At 38.2% G+C, this 20780-nt stretch overlaps 1 protein-coding gene across 29 annotated transcripts in view; it reads left to right on the forward strand.

Annotated features, from left to right (window-relative positions):
• The window catches only part of LOC138349576 (electroneutral sodium bicarbonate exchanger 1-like), a 287070-nt gene that overhangs the window by 184072 nt on the left and 82218 nt on the right, over positions 1–20780 (forward strand). For 20 of the 29 annotated variants that reach the window (XM_069333338.1, XM_069333316.1, XM_069333339.1 and 17 more), the window contains 6 exons: positions 2073–2208; positions 10495–10662; positions 18614–18729; positions 19176–19361; positions 19903–20078; positions 20271–20711. In XM_069333338.1, coding sequence (XP_069189439.1) covers positions 2073–2208; positions 10495–10662; positions 18614–18729; positions 19176–19361; positions 19903–20078; positions 20271–20711 — 1223 coding nt within the window. Of the gene's footprint in view, positions 1–2072; positions 2209–10494; positions 10663–18574; positions 18730–19175; positions 19362–19902; positions 20079–20270; positions 20712–20780 lie in introns of all 29 variants that reach the window. The other 9 variants (XM_069333332.1, XM_069333337.1, XM_069333340.1 and 6 more) reach the window with 2 other exon arrangements.

The following is a 20780-nucleotide window of genomic DNA, read 5'->3' on the forward strand; positions in this document are numbered from 1 at the left end:
GCAATGGCCTTGGAAACCCCCGTGGTTGGGGGGTTTTCCTTATCTGCCATCGACCGGGGTTAGGCACCCAGAAAGGTGGGCATAACAAAACAAACTGCACGTGGTAAGAAACTAACAACAAAAACCGAACAGAGAGGCAGAACTTCCTTCAATACCAAGGGAGCAAGCAAACATCATACTCCACCACCACTTGTCCTGTAGTACCTGTAGGTGGTATGTAGCCAAGCTTGTGAAGTGTAAGGCAGTCTTGAAAAGATTATAGGAAAATATCAATTTGTAAGGTATTCTTGAAAAGTTCGCTTTGTAAGGTATTCTGGAAGAGATTCAGCTAAAATGATTGCTTTGTAAGGTAGGATTGAAAAAATCCAGGTATCCTTGGAAAGATCTAGGAAAAGCTCAATGACAAAAGTCTGTCCTGGTATCACCCATATCTTCATCTGTATATGGGAAAGTATAGATGACAAGGGTGGGCATGGGTGGCACTCAGCTACTACTGGACTCGCTCGCTGTATCGTCCTCATCAGTGCTGTATCACTTGCATCCGACTTGATGAAAGCATATGACAAAGACAATAAAGAGATTTCAGGATATTAAAGAGCTTCTTTGGAGATGGTGGGATGTTATAATGGGGTGTAAAAAAAAAAAAAGGTTAGAAGTGGAGTATTTTATAGAGTTAATGGTACAATGAAAGACTGGTATTTATGTATAAGTATGCATGTTGTGGTATATCCTCATGGTTATTCAATGTGTATATAGATGGGTCTTGAAGGTGATCTAGATAAGAAAACTGTATTAGAAAATGGTGTGAAAGTGGAGTATTATAGGAATAGATATACTTTAGTACAGTATATCAAATTTGATTCACAGTACAGTACTAGTACTGTATTTGGTATACACAAATAATATCATTCTTCTTACAATATTTGTTTAAGATACGGTGTATATGATATATAGATTATGGAGAAAATTTTCTTGATGCTTGTGATTGGAAATAGCTAAAAAAATTATTTGGACAAAAGCAAAGGAATGGTGAATGGATGTGGTACTGGGACTGAAGTGAAGCAGGTGGATGGATGTGTGGTACTGGGACTGAAGTGAAGCAGGTGGATGAATGTGGTGCTGGGACTGAAGTGAAGCAGGTGGATGGATGTGGTGCTGGGACTGAAGTGAAGCAGGTGGATGGATGTGGTACTGGGACTGAAGTGAAGCAGGTGGATGGATGTGGTACTGGGACTGAAGTGAAGCAGGTGGATGGATGTGGTGCTGGGACTGAAGTGAAGCAGGTGGATGGATGTGGTGCTGGGACTGAAGTGAAGCAGGTGGATGAATGTGGTGCTGGGACTGAAGTGAAGCAGGTGGATGGATGTGGTGCTGGGACTGAAGTGAAGCAGGTGGATGGATGTGGTGCTGGGACTGAAGTGAAGCAGGTGGATGAATGTGGTACTGGGACTGAAGTGAAGCAGGTGGATGAATGTGGTACTGGGACTGAAGTGAAGCAGGTGGATGGATGTGGTACTGGGACTGAAGTGAGGCAGGTGGATGAATGTGGTACTGGGACTGAAGTGAAGCAGGTGGATGAATGTGGTACTGGGACTGAAGTGAAGCAGGTGGATGAATGTGGTACTGGTACTGAAGTCAGGCAGGTAGATGGATGTTGGAATTATGATATTTTAAACAAAATCTCAGTTGATATAAAAGTAATGAGAATATTCTTTGCAGAATTGCGTACTGTTTTACCATTACCGACTTTTAGTGTATATAGATTTATATATATTTTTATGTGTGGTAAATATTAGGAATTATGTACAGTACAGTATTTGAAAGTTCAAAGTAGATCTGGATTTTTGAGGTTGCACATTGTTTTTTATTTTTCTAATCGTTCTTTGCATTGGCTTATTACATGTATTGAATTTTTACAGTTAAAAATTTAATTGTTAAAATTTTGCAATAAAGCTGAATGAAAATTCATACAAATTAAAAATATTGATGACTATGTAGTTCTGTGGCCTTGAAAGATTTTATTTTTTATTTTTTTCAGCTCTGTGTATGCACTAATGAATTTTAACCAACAGTTCCGCGATGCTCTCCTGCGCAAGCATAAACATCTCTATGAGAAGCAGAAGCACAATAAAGAGAATGGAAATATGTCTCGGCTACCTCTCATCCGCAGTTTAGCAGAAATTGGGAGAAATCATTCATCCTCAAAAAGTGAGTCTCGCTTCATTAATTTCAGAAACAGCTGCATTGATCATGAAAGAGTGGGTGTTGGACAAAATTTATTAATCATTAATTTGTACTAATAAATGTATATAGAAGCAATTAAAAAAGAATTAATATCTAAATCAGTTTCCTAAATTATTAGAATATTAATTCGTGTGCCATGGTGTATTTCTTTTCCAAAATATCCAGGAGCGGGTGGTAAGGCAGGACCAGGGTTACCTTGCACTAGTGCACTCAGTATTTGATGACACTGACAAAAAAGAAGTGGTCATATTAGATCGTGAATTCCTTGTATAGTTAACCATTTTCTTTCATAACTGTCTGTTGTAGCTTGCACACTCACGGAGCATGGATGCATTTCATGACAATTACATACTGTTAATTCAAGACATCATTAAGTGATGTGGTCTAAATTTTTGTTGATTTTTTTCTTATATATAATGTAAGTTGTGGTTATGTATACTGTATACCATACACTTTAACTTTATTATTTATCATTTGGAAAATATGTTAATTTTTATACAGTAGAATCTTCAAATAATTTGCCATGGTGTACTGTGCAATTGTAATTATCTGGGAACATAAACATGTTAGTATATCTCTCCACCTATTAATGTAGTTACATTTTTCTTAAGAAGTTATGAGAGGTTTGGTTTGTTATTTTATTCATTTATTTATTCTCAACTGATTTAATTTGTTTTGTGTGAATGGGTTTTGTTTTGTAATAAAATATTGTTATATCAATAAAAACTCCCACGTTAGCAGTAGGTGATAACACTTAGAGACCCTCCGCTGCACCAGTCTGGCATTGTTTTAAGGTTTTGCTGTGTAAACATCATTTTTAATACAATTATAATTTTTACAATGTTTCTTTTAACAAGACTTTTTTTTATCTGGTTACAATTTTCAAGCACTGAATCTTGCTTGCGGATTGCCTTACAGGTTTGCGTTACAACTATTCTTTGACAGCTTTCATTTAAGCGACACGGATCAACCTGTTCCTTGAGGGGGAAAGATTTCTATAGTTGACCTGAGTTGTAACTGGATATTAGTGGCTGCCTCATAGCTTATGCATGTGTACATCCCTGGCATGTGAGCAGGCAGCATGCTTTATGAGTTTATTGGTTTCTGTTAGATAATCATATCTTGTTTTTACATTTGCTTGTTTTGGAAGGTTGATTTCTGGTAATGAAACAGTTTTTTGTGTAAGCAAAAATTGCATTATGATCTAATCAAATCTTTATTAATTTTTTTTTCTTTTTTTTTTTTTTTTGCGATGAGGTGTCTAATAATTTTAAAATATGTCATGACATCATAGAAATTTGCAGGAAAGAAATGTAAGGTTACATCATATTCATTTGGAAGATGAGAGGTTTTCATTCTGTTGCTTCAGCTGCTGGTGAAATTCAATTAATAAAGATGCCATTATATAGTAATCTTAACTTCACCTTAGGTACACATATTACGAAGACTTACTGCTGTCAACTTATAAGCATAGCTTGTTTTCTCTCATTAGATGAATTACCTAGACACATTATTTCTTTGTGACCTATAAATTCTGTCTATGTGACATCTATCTGTCCATCTATTTATCAATCCATCTGTCTATTTATCTATCCATCTATTTATCCATCCATCCATCTATCTTATTTATCCATTGATCAGTCTATCCATCCCTCTATCATCAATCAATCCATCCATGTATCTATCCATTCATTCATTCATCTATCCATCCATCCACATACTCTTCTTTGTATCTATATGTCTGTCTATCTGTCAATCCCTCTATTCATCTATGTATCCATCTACCTACTCATATTTCGATCCATTTATGCATCCAATCATCTATCCATCCACTTACTCTTCTGCCTATTCATCAATCTAGTCATTTATCTACCCATGTATCCATCAATCCATCTATCCATGCCTATCCATTAATCCATCCATCTATATTCATCCATCATCTACCCATTTATCTCTGGCTTTGTCTATCTGTCTCTGTCTTTGTATGTCATGGTCTTTGTCTGTCTATCTCTGTCCCTGTCTGTCTGTCTGTCTGTCTGTCTGTCTCTCTCTCTCTCTCTCTCTCTCTCTCTCTCTTATAAAAAAATATAATTATTTAATGTATGGGTGGCCACCAGTGAAAGGTGTGAAAATACTAAAAAAAAAAAATAGAAAAGTTACCCCTCACTCTGATAAAGAGCCATGGCTTGAGAAACCTTTGAAGCTGTGGAAGAATTGTCTGTTTTATGCAAGTACGGTCAAACTATTGACAGCAGGAAATTTCTGTTAATTTTCCTGAGATCAGTGAGTAATGGTGCATATTACAATAAGACAAAAATTTTTGTTGAAAAGTTTATTTTGAAAATATTTAGCTGTGTAGCTGGCAGGCAGTGCCAAAAATCGTTGTGGGGGGTCTAAATGTGACCTTGGCATGCCGTTCTCTTTTCAATTCTGGCAATCCAGGCCTATGCTAGTTAGGGTGAGGCTAGCCTCAACTGCACGGCCTCCAACTTCAAACAGACAGACAGACAGACACTCTCTCTTATATACATATTCATACATACACACAACTAGAGGATAGAAGAAAGAGGCAATATGATCGCTACGTACAAAATAGTAATCGACCAAATTGACAAGGAGGAATTTATTAAACCAGCAACATCATGAACAAGAAGACAAGGATTCAAGCTAAGGAAACAGAGATGCCGAAAAAAACACTAGAAAGTTTTCCTTTGCAAACCGAGTGTAGACGGTTGGAACAAGCTAAGGTGGTGGAGGCTAAAACCGTCAGTAGTTTCAAAATGTTATACGACAAAGAGTACTGGGAAGACAGGACACCACAAGCGTAGCGTTCATCCTGTAACTACACTTAGGTAATTACACACACACACACACACACACACACACACACACACACACACACACACACACACACACACACACACACACACACACACACACACACACACACATTTGTGTGTGTGTATGGCTGACTCCATACACAGTTTCAAATGTAGAAATGATAGAGCCCAGTAGGCTCGGGAATCTGTACACCAGTTGATTGACAGTTGAGAGGCGGGACCAAAGAGACAAAGCTCAACCCCCGCAAGCACAAATAGATGAGTACAAATAGGTGAGTACACACACACTATTATAGTTCCATTGAGTAGGGGAAATTGGATTACAGTGTGGATAGTCAGTTTATTGTATTATTGATTCCGAGTTTTTCAGTAATCTTAAGCTAATATTTAATTGGGCTCTACATGCACACAAGGCTTTAAGGACCTGATGTCAAGTGGGCTTAAACGTTCGCATACTGGGCTAGTACCTACTGTTGCTGTGCACCAGCTTGCCCGAAACCGATCAAACAGTACACCAACCCCGGCACACCCACTTCATTCCAGGGTGGCACCAAATTATGGCACTCATCTACAGCTGCCAAGTTTAAAATCTGGTTTATCTGAAAATCCAGTATGGCGAAGGAATTCAGCAGGAGTAGGCAAGTTGGGCATCAGGGGTACAAGTTTTGTAGATTTGAAATTGGTAAATAAAAAGTTGAGTTTTCATTGCTGTAATTCTTATATGTAATTTTGTTTTAAAGAACCAGAGTCTTATCAGTGCATTTTGCACAGAAAAATGCTTCACAAAATGCCCTCTATCAGTAGAAACTATTGTGCATGTAGGTAGAGGGTAGTATTAGGTTATATAGTGTTTCAGATTTATGGCAAATTATCGAGATGTCGACTTAAAAACGTAGTTTGGATAATAGAGAGTGCCTTGTTACAGAGGTCACTCCCATACTGTAGAGTCCTGGCCTTAAGTTTTGCATTAAGGTTTTATGAGCACAAACATGTGTTAGTTTTGGCTGCATCTTTTTCATTCCGAGACCACACATTTTACTTTTTGTATGCTCTTTATTTTTCTCTCTGGTTGACTATGGCTGTTGTGGCTTTATACCTCTGGTTTAAATGCTTAGCTATATATTATCGCATACCAATGTCATTCATAAATAGCTTCATGTATTTATAAGTCATTTTCCAATGCATTTTTACTGTGCATTTATTAAGATAGAAAATGCAGTTTTAGTAATCTTGTAATTTTATATATATATAAAATATAAATATAAATATATATATATATATATATATATATATATATATATATATATATATATATATATATATATATATATATATATATATATATATATATATATATATATATATATATATATATATATATATATATATATATATATACTGTATATTTATTTATTTATTGTAGTGAAATAATATGAAATACTACATAATAATTACAAGAAGTCAGTCAGATTTAATACAGTATTATAACTTGCAGTAATATTTCTTAATTATAACATTTTATCCATAGGTTATTATTGTATATTGCTGAATATAATTTACTAATGTGTTCATTACAAATATTCTCTTACCAGTAGCATATGATACACAAGTGGATTTTATAATGTTTTCCCTAATATTTCAAATAAGATGTAGAGAGTGTTGATGTGGTGGTCCCATGCAGCCCCCACAGGCTTACCAGCTGTAAACATGTCACCTACACAATCACTTACAGTACAAGCCAGTTATTGAGAATAGTATTCAGTCTTGAACTGCCTTAACAATTGGTTCTGCAATGACAAAACTCGGGAATGATGTCACCGATGGGTGTAGGCATACCTTGCGAATGAATATACATACAAGAAAGAATGTGTGCGCCTAAATACAAATGACTGCAAACTCGATATTATGTTGCAAGATACAATTACAAGTTAATTTTTGATTGGAAAAACTATACTGCAATATTTATGATCTGCATTTATTAGTGGGCGTGAAATCAGCATTAATTGCATGGGTAAGACAGGGTTGATGAGGGACTAGGTAGTCTGGTGTTCAGTCTGGACTCCTCACTTGATGGAGGCTGCTCAACCTGGTCTGGGGTTCACCTATAAAAGTTTATTTGATATAATTATACAGTCAATAACTTTATAATGTTACTGTTGCAATAAATTATTCTTTTAAATTTATATTATTGCATATTTGACATTAGGATATTGTCTTACAAATAAGAGGAGGGGATCTGAAAGATATTTACAAGTATAAATGCAAACCTTTGCCAATAGTTGAACTCGGTGCTAATCATTAATGCCATAATTAAATAATTTAGATTTTATTTCCTTTTTAAAATGCTAAAATAATACAGTATTAGATAATTGTTCGTATGATTTATGAACACAGATCATGTTCATAAACTGTAATTGTATGTTCATATTATTTATGAACATACATACTGTATATTGTTGTGCATATCTAAATACGTACTAATACAGGTACTGTTCACTTAACCTTATTTAAATTTGGTATTTTTGCATGGGTTAACCTCCCCCTTACTTTTTGCATTACTAATACATTGGAAATTAATCTCAATGCTCATTATATTCATAGAAAATTTATCCACAATGAACATATTTGTGGAAGTGACTTTCTTTGAGAAACAGTAATAAGAATTTTTTGTTCAATAACCATGAGTAAAGGAGAATATTCTTGCTTATTACTTCCTTATTCAAGTTATTCAGTTTGGTTATAATCAAGGTAGAGTAGTGTGCAGGATTGACAACCTAACTAGCTACTATGCTTGTGTTTACAAAGGTGATGTGTATGGTGACATACTATATTGAAATAAGTTATTATCTAGGATTTGTCCAAAGAAGATAATGAAGATTGTCTATAATTATATATGAGAAACTAAGAGTGAAATGTAACTGTATGTGAGAGGGAAGAGTAAAGGTGAACTGATGACTGTTTAATTGATTGAACAATGGTGTATGGATGTCTGGCACATGTGTAGGTCTGGCACCTGTGCTGGTGTGTAGATCTGGCACCTGTGTAGGTGTGTAGGTCTGGCACCTGTGCTGGTGTGTAGATCTGGCACCTGTGTAGGTGTGTAGGTCTGGCACCTGTGCTGGTGTGTAGATCTGGCACCTGTGTAGGTGTGTAGGTCTGGCACATGTGTAGGTGTGGATGTGTGATGGTGTAGCTGTAGATACAGGGGGTATGGGTATAGATGCCTGACTGACAAAGGAGGTGTAGATATTGCAACGTGGCTGGTAAAGTGGGTGTAGATGTAGATGCCTGACATTCAAAGAGGATGTGGGTGTGGATGTATGACTGGCAGAGGTGGGGTTTAGGTGTGTGGATGCTTGATTGACAAAGAGGATGTGGGTGTGGATGTCTGGCTGACAAAGGAGGTGTAGGTATGATGTCTGGCTGAAAAAGGGTGTGTGTAGGTATGGATATCTGGCTGACAGAGGGAATGTTGTAGTGGTTGTGTGACGGACAAAGGGGTGTAGGTATGGGTGCCTGGCTATCAGAGAAGGTATAGGTGTGGATGCCTGACTGACAAAGGGGGTGTGGAGCGTGTATGCATCAAAGACATTAGTCAACACAAGGAATAACGGAGAATAATGAGGATATAGACGTTTGTTAAAATTTTTTTTTTTTCCATAATATGTCTAGTACAAGTATTTGTAAATAAATGGATTGTTGTTGAGAATGTCCAGTACAGTTATCTATATTTCCACTAGGCTCATCTTTTAAAGTGTAAATATTTGACAAATTTTCCATTTTCATATATCTTGAATCCGACCCAGATCACCCAGTTCTTTTACAGTGAGGTTCCAACCATATTGCTATTATCTAGACTTTACAGTTACAAATAAAACAGAACAGTTTGAAGATGTTAAACAAGAGTGCATAGGGAAGATTTACAGTGGCTCATTTTTATATGAGAGTTGTGCATGGCGAGTGTCATAGATTGTGCTTATTCTGAAGAAGTAATAGGGTACTGTGGTACTACTGTAATAGTTGTAGTAGTAGTTGTACTAGTAGTAGTAGTTGTACTAGTAGTAGTAGTTGTACTAGTAGTAGTAGTTGTACTAGTAGTAGTAGTCATAGTTATAGTAGTTGTGCTAGTAGTAGTAGCAATAGCAGCAGTAGCAGCAGCAGCAGCAGTAGTAGTAGTAGATGATGATGTTAATATACAGTATATATATATATATATATATATATATATATATATATATATATATATATATATATATATATATATATATATATATATATATATATTATATATATATATATATTATATTATATTATATTATATTATATTATATTATATTATATTATATTATATTAGCAGGATTAGAGTATTCTCTTTAGCATACTAACAAAAGTGTGTAATGAAAATATATTACCGAGCAAGATAGAAACTAAACAAATCAGAGGTATCTGTTATGTTACATTTGCTCTGGACTGAGAGAAAGGTCAATAAGTGTGAGAGATACTGGGTAAGTGTGCACTTTGTGAAAGCTAAGAGAAGGGAAGAGGATAATAAAATTAAGCCAGCTAAAATTAAAAGTGGTGAAGTAAATCCAAGAACTGTATGGATGATAAGTATGATCGATGTGGCTGCAAGTGAGACTGAAAAGTGATGAAGGGGATTGTAATGTGATTGGCTGTATGATAAAGTGGACTGTGGAGTGACTTGACAGTATGATGAAGGGCACTTCATTGTGATTGTGGGGCAATTCATTGAAAGAGGCTGCAGTGTGGCTGAGCAACCTGATGAAGGGGCTGCTGTATGACTATTGTCAGTATGAAAAGGGGGATTGCAGAGTGATCATAGACAGTATGATGAAGAGGGCTGCAGGGCAACTGTAAGCAGTTTGTGATAAGCAGTTGCTTTATCATTTCACAATTATATTTTAAGTCTTCTCTTTCATAAAGTATGTACTTTCAGCTGTAGGTTACTCACAATTAATTATGCTGCAAATAACCCTAATTTGCATTGCCCAACTGAATGCTGTATATACATACTCTCTTACAGTTAATATGACTTCCTAAAACTTATTCTTTTTGTCACAGCTCCAATAACTACATTGCTGCAATAGTTTAATGAAACTTGTATTATATAAGTAATGCTACTTTTTTATCACAAGAAATGTGAAAAATGAAAGACAGCCATCTTTGTCTTAATTTACTGGCTTCAACACAATAATGCTGTAACCAACTTTGTTTACCTCAAATGTCATTCTTGTGTCACATTGCTAATTCATTATTATTTTCACAATGACACACTAACTCATCTCTCATTCTTTTATCTTTCATTTCACTATTTTCTCTTGTCTATTAGTTTTCATTGTTCAACTTCTTTTCTCCATTTTCTGTTCTGACCATCAATTTTCCCTAACAGTGGAGGAGGGCGGGGCTTCTACTCAAGCCTCGCCCACGCCCACGCCCACAACAGCTCTTGATGAACCGCCCAAATTTGGACGCTTCTTGAACGTGCCAGGGAGCGGTGGTGGTCTTGGTTGTGGTGGTGGTGTTGGTGGTGGTGGTGTTGGTGGTGGAAGTACTGAGGGTAACAACCCAACCACTTTTCTGAAAATTATCTGGGAGACATTTGTGATGAGACCAGCAATTTTGACCTTTGATTAAAAGTTTTGATAAAGTTGGTTTTATTACTCTGAAGAAGGAAGTCAATTTGTATGGAAATTGTATTTTAGGCTCAAAATTTCTGTTTGTCTTATTTCTTGGCCTATTATTCCCATTATTTGCTTAAAGATTTGGTGTATTCAAATTACCTTTTACTGTACTTTGTATAATGGTTTACATATTTACTGGGAAATTGGTTTAGTGTTTTTGTACCCGATCTATAGCATATATGAAAGTCGTCTATAAAATTGTCACCCTAGTAATTATTCTTCTGTCAAAATTTATGTAGTTGCCTGTACTATCTGCATGGACGACTGTGCTACGCTCAAGCTTTTTAATTTAATTTGCTCAACTATTTAGGTCAAGGAATACCTTACTGCACCATATCTCCCCAATAATTTTATGAAAAGTACATGATGATGATGTGCTTCTCATTATAACGTTGTGGCAGAAACATGCTCTAGCTTCCTGTTTTCTCTATAGCAGAAAATGGGAATGCACTCAAACTAATATCTGAAGGGCTTGTTCTAACCGCTTTTAGATTTTTCTCTTTGAATGCTTAATTTTTTAATATATTACGTCTTCATTAACCTCTTATAGTATAGTTTATAATTTCAAGGGTATTGGTGCTAGTTTGTAAAATTATATTTCTTTTAGTTGCTTCTTTTTTGTGTAATTGTGTGTGGTGTTTATATGTAATTACCTAAGTAATTACATATGTGTGTGTGTGTGTGTGTGTGTGTGTGTGTGTGTGTGTGTGTGTGTGTGTGTGTGTGTGTGTGTTTGATTACTTAAGTATAGTTACAGGGTGAGAACTATGCTTGTGGTGTCCTGTCTTCTCTATCACCTTTGTCATATGACACTTTGAAACTGCTGATGGTGTTGGCATCCACCAACCTCTCTTAAATTACTCTAACCTTCCAAAACTGTGTTTGCAAAAGAAAACTCATATGGTGTTTGTTTGTGTGTGTGTGTGGATGTAGGTGTGTATGTGTGTGTGTGTGTGTGTGTGACTGTAGTTACAGGAATACATATTTGTAATCTGTGGAGTCTCGGCTTCCTTATATTTTTAATCATGTAGTTTTGATGCTTCCAATGGTATCAACACACACTTTCCCATCATGCCATTTATTCTGTCTGCCTACCACTAATGCAAAAGAATCTGTTTGTTAATGTTTTATGACACCTATGTTTTGTAATGTGTACTTGGGTCCTGTTCTCCTTGGTGCAGGTTTCAAGAATTCTGCAGCAATTTTTGTCATTTTAGACAATTTTTGTCTAAGTTTTGTCAGTTATAGATCCTCCAATTTTGTTAGATCTGTGAGCCGTTTAGTAGCATATCTGACCGCTGATGTGTTTTTTAAATTATTGGCACCAAACAACAGCTGCATATTTTAATTCTGGTGTTTCACATGTCATGCAATTTTGTTTGTGCATTTCCTCATTTATGTACTTGAAACTGGCGACTGTTTTGTAGGCCCCCACTGACAATGCTTTTTGACATGATCCTCTGGTAACAACTTACTGTCAAGGATCACCACTAAATCTCTCTCTTAACCATATTCTGTAGTCTTTTTGCTTAATGTACAGGCTGACTGTAGTCTTGTCTCACCCCCAAACTCTGTTACATGGCATTTGTCTACATCAAATCCCATTAGCCATTTGTCTCTCCATGTACCTGTTTAGTTCAAGTCGTTAAATATGTTTTATTCGTCCTAATATCTTGGTATTATCTGCAAGCATATTCATATAATTCTATATTCCCTGCAGGTATGTCATTTATGTTATACAATGATTCAAAAAATATTGGGAGTGCTCGTACTGCTACCCATGAGACTTCTCCCCCTCGCTAGTGACTTTCCTCTAGTCTGATTTATGTTCTTTACAGTACTGATCTCATCTACCGCTTAGATATGTTTCATCCATACGAGTATCTTTTCTATTATTCCTCCAGTTTGCTCTATCTTTTGGAAAAAACTGGCTTATGTGATATTTTATTAAATGGTTTTCTTAGGTCTAGATAGATGCAGCGTGCCCAACTGTCTCTCTTGCAAAATCTTATTGACTGTCATAAAACCAATTTAATTTGATATAGATAATCTTCCTGGTCTAAAATCAAACTGCCTAATTTATATATTTTCTGAGGGAAATCCCGTCGGCTCCCTGAAGTTAACGAATTGATATCCGCTATATTAGTTGAGAGCATCATTTACTTGGAGTTCTTGCTTACTGGAAACCATGGAACCAGAGAGGCACAGGGAGCAATGGCTTATGAACACTCCACTTATTGAGAGTACAATATAGTCATGTCTGCCATCGACCAGGGGGTATCACCCAGAAAGGCAGGTGAACCATTACAAACCCCTACTGGTAAAACATTGCAACCCAAGATGGAACAGAGCCCAAGAACTTTCCCCAAGAGGAAACAACAAACAAGCAAATCTCCACTTAACTATCTTGCCCGTTCATTAGCGACCCCCCTCCCCTGGGAGAGGGGAGGGGGGGTCAAAGTGCTGACACCATCAGTTCATTGACTGACGAAGGATAGGGCAGACATTATCTCTGGCCTCATTCTCCTGCATGGATTTTACCCTGTGTGGTTGTGCCAGCTGTGTGTTGTAGTGGGGCCTGACAGCTGAGTGGACAGCGCTCGGGATTCGTAGTCCTAAGGTTCCGGGGTTCGATCTCCGGTGGAGGCGGAAACAAATGGGCAGAGTTTCTTTCACACTGATGTTTTCCTAGCAGTAAATAGGTATCTGGGAGTTTGACAGCTGCTACGGATACTTCCTGGAGGTGTGTAACAAAAAGGAATCCGGTCTAGGACCGGGCCGCGGGGCCGCTAAGCTCCGAAATCATTTCCAAGATAACCTCAAGAAGATAGTCGTGCAATGGGCAGGTGTTCTCAAGTACTCAGGCTGCATGCATCTAGGGCTACCTTCCCTAGGCGCCCGGTAGGTACTGCCCTTGCGTAGTCAAGGTTTTCTTCCCTGGGACATTCAGGATTTCACTCCCATTGAAGTTTGTGTTGCTTGTCATTAACTTTGCCCATGGGGTTCGGCGGGGGTCGTGTGTCTCTCCGCCTGGTCCTGGGTAAGGAGTGTTTTTGTTGCTGGTTGGAGCGCATGGTGTTAGCATAGCTTGCATAATCACGGGAGCTGTGCCTTTCTCTGGCCTACAGTTGTTTGTGGTGTTTTTCGAGGGTTTCAGGATTTTCTCTTTAATTTCCTGGGGGAAGTCTGCCTAGCTTTTGATTAGGTTCACCTAGGTTGTATTGGTGGTTCTTCTTCCTCTGGGTCTCTCGAGGTTGCACACACAGCTTCCTGGGGTTAGTTTGCCCAGTATTAGATGGGGTTCAACTGGCTTAAGCTACACCAATGCCTGGGCTTCCCATCGGGATTCCTCCTCCTGCAGGTCCTGGTAAACCCCTTTGGGGCTTGGTGCGGCTTTGGATATGTCTTCCGAGTCCCCTCTCTCTTTATATGAGTTTGAGGATTGTTCGTTGCCCTTGTCTCAGGGTGATGATCATCTGTTCTGCCTCCATCATGCTGCTTGTTGGGTTGGTGACACTTATGATCCGGAGTCTTGTGAGACTTGTTCCCCGTCCTCCAACTTACCTGTTCTTCTTCGGAAGACCTTAGGGGCCAGGAAGCGGCTGCGTTGCAATTTAGGTTTCTGTTGCTGAAACGCACCTGGTTAGTGGCCCGGTCGGATGCCCCGGTGCTGCCCCGTTTTGGTTTTAGGGACCCGGAATTGGGGGATGTTGGTCGCTTCGACCTTGGTTTTACCCACTACCCCAATTCCTTCCCTGTTGGGTGTTGTTCACCCCTGCTGCTCCTTCTCCTATTCCCAGCTCCCAAACATCTGAGGGTTTTGGAGTTTGGGTTATCTTGAGGTTATCTTGAGTTGATTTCGGGGCTTTAGTGTCCCTGGTCCTCGACCAGGCCTCCACCCCCAGGAAGCAGCCCGTGACAGCTGACTAACTCCCAGGTACCTATTTACTGCTAGGTAACAGGGGCATAGGGTGAAAAAAACTCTGCCCATTGTTTTTCGCCGGCGCCCGGGATCGAACCCGGGACCACAGGATCATGTGTCCAGCGTGCTGTCCGCTCGGTTGGGTGGCCCCGGCCAGGGTGGGGTTTATCTCGGGACGAGATTTGAACGGCTTCGGGCTTGACATTCAGGCGTGGGGATTTTGGAGGTCGAACAGGGTCCAGGCATCCCGTTATCTTGTTAATATTCAGGGTCCTCAGCGGCCTTGTGTGGCTTTGGGGTGTCTGTCGTGGCCGATTATCCCGTCTTCGTCATGCGGTGCTGCTGCCTCCCGGGTAAGTCCATTTATTTACAGTACTTATCTGTGTGCACAGTATATAGCTTCAGGGGGCCGACCGGACTCCCTTAAGAAAATCAGAATGTAATGAAACGACATTTTTTGGGTTGAGCTTTGGAAGCTCCCTAACACCCTCACTCCCTCCGGTCGGTGGTTTGTTATGTACTGCCAGTGTCAGCACTTGGGCCGCCTGGGCGGGGATTCCTCCTCCCCCTCCCCCCTTTCGGGGGAGGGAGGTCACAACAAACAGGCTTGATAGTTGAATGGACATTTGCTTGTTTGTTGAGACATTTGTCTCTTGAGGGGGAGTTCATGGGGTCTGTTCCGTCGGGTTGCAATGATTTTCCAGTAGGGGTTTGTAATGGTTCGCCTGTCTTTCTGGGTGATAACCTCCGGTTGATGACAGGCTTGACTATACACTCACAAAGTAAGGGCGTTCATAAATCATTGCTCCCTGCACCTCTCTGAGGGAACCAGGTTTTGGTTTGTTGTTTCCGGTAAGCAAAAACTCCAAGTAACTGATGCTCAAGACTAGTATAGTGAATATCAGTCCATTAGCTTCAGGGAGCCTCCGGGACTCAACCCAGAAAATGGTGTTTCACTACATTCAATGCTGTTTTTTTTTCAATATATTGAATCCAATTCATTTGAGTTACCTCTGCTAGTTATTTGGCTATTACACTGGTAAATGTTACCAGCTTATTATTCATTAGATCTCTATCATCTTGTTTATAAATTGGATTAGTTTGCCATTTTCCAAGTGTTTCAATTTTTTTCATATAAAAGGATGCCTGAAAAATAATCCTTAATGGACAGCTGAGCTCATGAGCACATTCTTTCAGTATCCAAGGTGATATTCAGTCAGGTCCTTCCATTTTCTTTCTGCCAAAGTTCATGAGCAAAGTTTGTTTATTCATCTCTGGACACATCTTGGTACTTTTATATATGTGTGTGTGTGCATTTATGTATCTGTATGAATGTGTATATGGGTGTGCATACGTAAACTTTGCCTTTTGGCTATATAGTGTATAGTGCCAGAGTCTCTTGTGCTATATAATGCAGAGGAATTATGTGAGAAATTAGTTATTTTTGCTATTTCTCCCTCAAGTTAATTACATTTGCTCACTACCTATAAACAGAAAAAATGCTTCCTGAATTCTCTGTCTCAACTGAGTTTCCAATTTGTGTATGTGCAACCACCCATTTTGTGTGTGTGTGTTTGCACGTACAATACATGTATACAGTATATGTATGTATGTAATTACCTAAGTGTAGTTACAGGAGGAGAGCAACGCTCATGGTGTCCCATCTTCCCAGTACTCTTTGTCATATAACGCTTTGAAACTACTGACGGTTTTGGCCTCCACCACCTTCTCACCTAACTCGTTCCAACTGTCTACCACTCTGTTTGCAAAAGTAAATTTTCTTACATTTCCTCGGCAGCTTTGATTAGTCAGTTTAATTTTATGACCTCTTGTTCTTGAAGTTCCAGGTCTCAGGAATTCTTCCCTGTCAATTTTATCAATTCCCATTACTATTTTGTATGTTGTGATCATATCGCCTCCTTTTTTTCTTCTATCTTCTAGTTTTAGCATATTTAATGCCTTTCATCTCTCCTTGTAGCTCTTGTCCTTCAGTTCCAGGAGCTATTTGGTTGCATGTCTTTGCATCTTTTCTAGTTTGTTTATTAAAGTAAGGGCAATATACAACCGCTGCATATTCTAGCTTTGGCCTAACAAAGGTCAAGAACAATTTCTTTATTATTGTCTAGGTCTTCTTGAAGGGTGTGACAATTGTCCAAGTTTCTTATCTTCCCTAATATGTTTACCTAACTGTGCCTATGCAGAGCAAGATCTAACTCATGGGTTCTCTCCCAGAGAGATTATCTGGTGCATTTATGCCTCCTGACAGTCTAGTACTCTTTCATAATTGTCACATGTATACATACAGTGGAACCTTGAGTGACGAGCGGCTCCAGTAACGAGCATTTTCAGTAACGAGCAAGCCACTCGCAGAAAATATGTCTCGACTGACGAGCTTTCCCTCGATTAACGAGCGTTCCCGCTGGTTCTCGGACACTTCCGACGACATTTTTGTTGTTGTTTCACAAGACTACTTTTCTACATGACGAGCTCGGTGCCGGAACGGATTAAACTCGTTAATCGAGACGCCACTGTACTTGTATTTTCAGAATGTGAGGTAAATTCTTGTGGTACATCATCTTGACTATTGCCTGTCATCTTGACTATTGCAGCACCTGTATTTCAACTTTCAAATGCTTTGTTGCATCAGCTTTTAAAACAATAGATGAACATGTTTATACATGTATTTGTATTTTCCTATCTTTTCTTACCTATTTGGGTGTAGAGAATGAGCTGAACTCTTGGTGTGCTCATCTTAGTTGTTATTTGTCTGATGCAGTCTTGCAACCCTTTTGTATTCTGTAATATCCACATTTGACTGTGAATGGAGTTCACCTCCAACTTCTCTTTCAGTTTATTACAATGATTCACTATTCAGACACTGAATGAATTCATTCCTATGTTGTTCTAACTAATGTGCTTTGTGTATTTAGGAGTAGGTAAGTTTTATCTACTTGTCTAAACTTATGGTTTTGGGCAATGAGCTCTTGCTCCTGGCCCCTGCCTTTTAGCTATGGATTATATAGTACAGTGGCTCTTGGCTCTTGGCTCTCATGTATTTTGTCAACCTATGTAAGCTATAGATGGAATTTTGTGTGTTGGAGCATGTGTGTATGGTTCTGTGTGTTGTGTATATATATATATATATATGTGTGTGTATGTATAATTTCCATTTGCATGTATGAATGTTGTGTATTCTAATACACATTCATATAGTTTATGTACAGTATCTATATGCAACCGTATAAATACATCTAAATATATGTGTGTGTATAGATCTATAAATTGGCATGTTGTTGGATTTGTAGTTTTATGTGACGCAAAATTTCAAATTCGATTGTTTATGCTTGCATCCTTAGTTTAGAAAATTTTTAAGAAGTTGGAATATAGTTTTCCTTTTTATTATGACTTCTTTTAAAGTTAATGTTTGCATGATATTGAACCCTACGTGCTTTTTATTGTTTTGTCTTTGAATTTTCTGTTTTATATCTATTTACTTTTTAGAAAAGCTTTAAATAAAATTTGATGTTTACATTTTCTATTTGCAGTGTGTAATGCAGTTGCCTGTTTTCTATTTGTTTTCTTAGGCCATAAATATTGTACCTGTGTGATAACCAGACATAAATGGGCCAAGTTTACATAGTTTCCTCTTACTAGCTTTGTATATCAGCACTAGTCCTTCACAATAAATATGCCTTGCTTTACTGTCATAAATATAAAGCAAATTAGCTATGCTTTCACTTTCCTCAAGAGGCCATTTGTGTTGCTTAGCACACTAACCCAGAAGTAGGTTTTCTTGGTGTTTTTTGTTTCAGTTGCTAATTGCCTGTTTTGTTTCTCTCTCCCTTGTCTGGTTGCTTGTTATCCAGACATTGGATCAGGCTTCTTCAGAGCCTTATCCTTTTCAGGTGGTAACAATGCCAGCGTTATCTCGAATCCCGACGGAACAATGGAGCAATCTCCCTCATCTGGCTCTATTACATGCAACCACAGCTCAAACAACCTGGATGGACCTGAACATAAGGTATGGTTTACGCATATTAATCTCATTACTTTACATATCAATATCCCTGTTCTGCATAATATATCAATGAGAAAATCATTCTGGGACAGTGGGGTGACTTGAATGACGATATATATATATATGTACAGTATATATAGATATATATGCAGACGAGGATTCACAGTAACGTGGCTGAAATATAGTTGAGCAAACCACACACTAGAAAAGGAAGGGACGACGACGTTTCGGGCCATCCTGGACCATTCTCCAGTCGATTATGAGACAATCAACTTGAGAATGGTCCAGGATGGACCGAAGTGTCGTCGTCCCTTCACTTTGTAGTGTGTGGTTTGGTCATCAAAATAAATAAATAAATAAATATATATATAGTATACATATAATTTTTCCTTATACTGTATGTGTATATGATTGATATGATTGTATTAATGTATATGACAACCCTGCAGGGAAACACTCACTTCATGCGGAAGATTCCTGCTGGTGCTGAGGCTTCGAACATCCTTGTTGGAGAAGTGCCCTTCCTTGATAAGCCTGCCACGGCATTTGTCCGTTTGTCCCAAAGTGCCAATCTTGGTGATTTGACGGAAGTGCCTGTACCTACCCGTTTCCTGTACATTATACTAGGACCCCTGGTGAGCGTAAATTTTTTCAAAAGCAAGCACAATTATAAAATCAAACTACATTATTTTATGGATAGCTTGTGTACAGTAATTGTAAAAACTTGAAAAGAATCCCATGTGGGTAAAGTGCTATACCAAAAGAAAATACAGTATACTTTCACTTCTCATGTAGTACATCCTTATTATGCTTGTTATTTACAAAATTAATTAATATTAATTAAAAATAATTGTAGTAAAATATGTAAAGTTTATAGTACAGGTAATGATAAAAGTACTAACACACAGAACTCACACTAACATGATAGATATCAATGAGAAAATCCACTAGGGCTGTGAGGTGGTGCAAATCTACAACCTCAGCATTGCCAGCCTCATACTCTACCACTGGACCACTGCTGACTTGTCAAACATTTACAAGTCATCAGTGGTCCAGTTATAGAGCATAAGGCTGGCAATGCCGAGGTCGTAGATTCGCACCACCTCACTGCCCTAGTGAATTTTCTCAAACCACTAACAATAACATTTTATAAAGTAAAATTCAACTTTATTTCAGGGTGGCCTTCCAAGGTATCATGAGATTGGTCGTGCCATGGCCACGCTTCTCAGTGATGAAGTGTTTCACGACGTAGCATACAAGGCAAAAAATAGAAGTCATCTCTTAGCTGGTGTTGATGAGTTTCTAGATGCTGTGACTGTCCTGCCACCTGGAGAGTGGGATCCAGCCATTAGGTCAGTTGCCCACTCATCATATATATACATGCGGTATATAAATATATACAGTACGTATATATATATATATATATGTCATCCCATCTTCCTAAAATGAAAGTACTTATAGCAACTATTTGGTCAAAACTACCAATATGTAGTGATGGACCATCAGAAAGTTGACTTTTGTATTATTGAATTTTTACTCCTTAGGATTGAACCACCTGCTGCAATTCCATCTCAGGAGCCAAGGAAAAATAAGAAGGTAGAAGCAGCAGAAGTAATAGATGAAGAGGAGGAGGAGATGAAGATGCGAGAGGAGGCTGGTCTCACACGCACTGGCCGATTATTTGGTGGCTTCATTAATGACATTAAACGAAAAAAACCATGGTTCTTGAGTGATTTTAAAGATGGGTTCTCCATACAGTCCATTGCCTCCATTATTTTCATTTATTTTGCTTGTCTCACCCCAATCATTACCTTTGGAGGTCTACTTGGAGAGGCCACTGAAAACCGTATTGCTGCTTTGGAGTCTCTTGTTGCTGGATTAGTGTGTGGCGTGGTATATGGCTTATTCTCTGGTCAACCTCTGACTGTCTTGGGTTCAACAGGTCCTGTTCTGGTCTTTGAAACTATCTTATATGACTTCTGCAAGTAAGTAATTTTATATACATTACAGTATTTTAATCATTTTTAAACTGTTATTTATTCTTTAGTTTTGTG

Source organism: Procambarus clarkii, chromosome 29 (assembly GCF_040958095.1).
Source record: "Procambarus clarkii isolate CNS0578487 chromosome 29, FALCON_Pclarkii_2.0, whole genome shotgun sequence".
Taxonomy (NCBI): domain Eukaryota; kingdom Metazoa; phylum Arthropoda; class Malacostraca; order Decapoda; family Cambaridae; genus Procambarus; species Procambarus clarkii.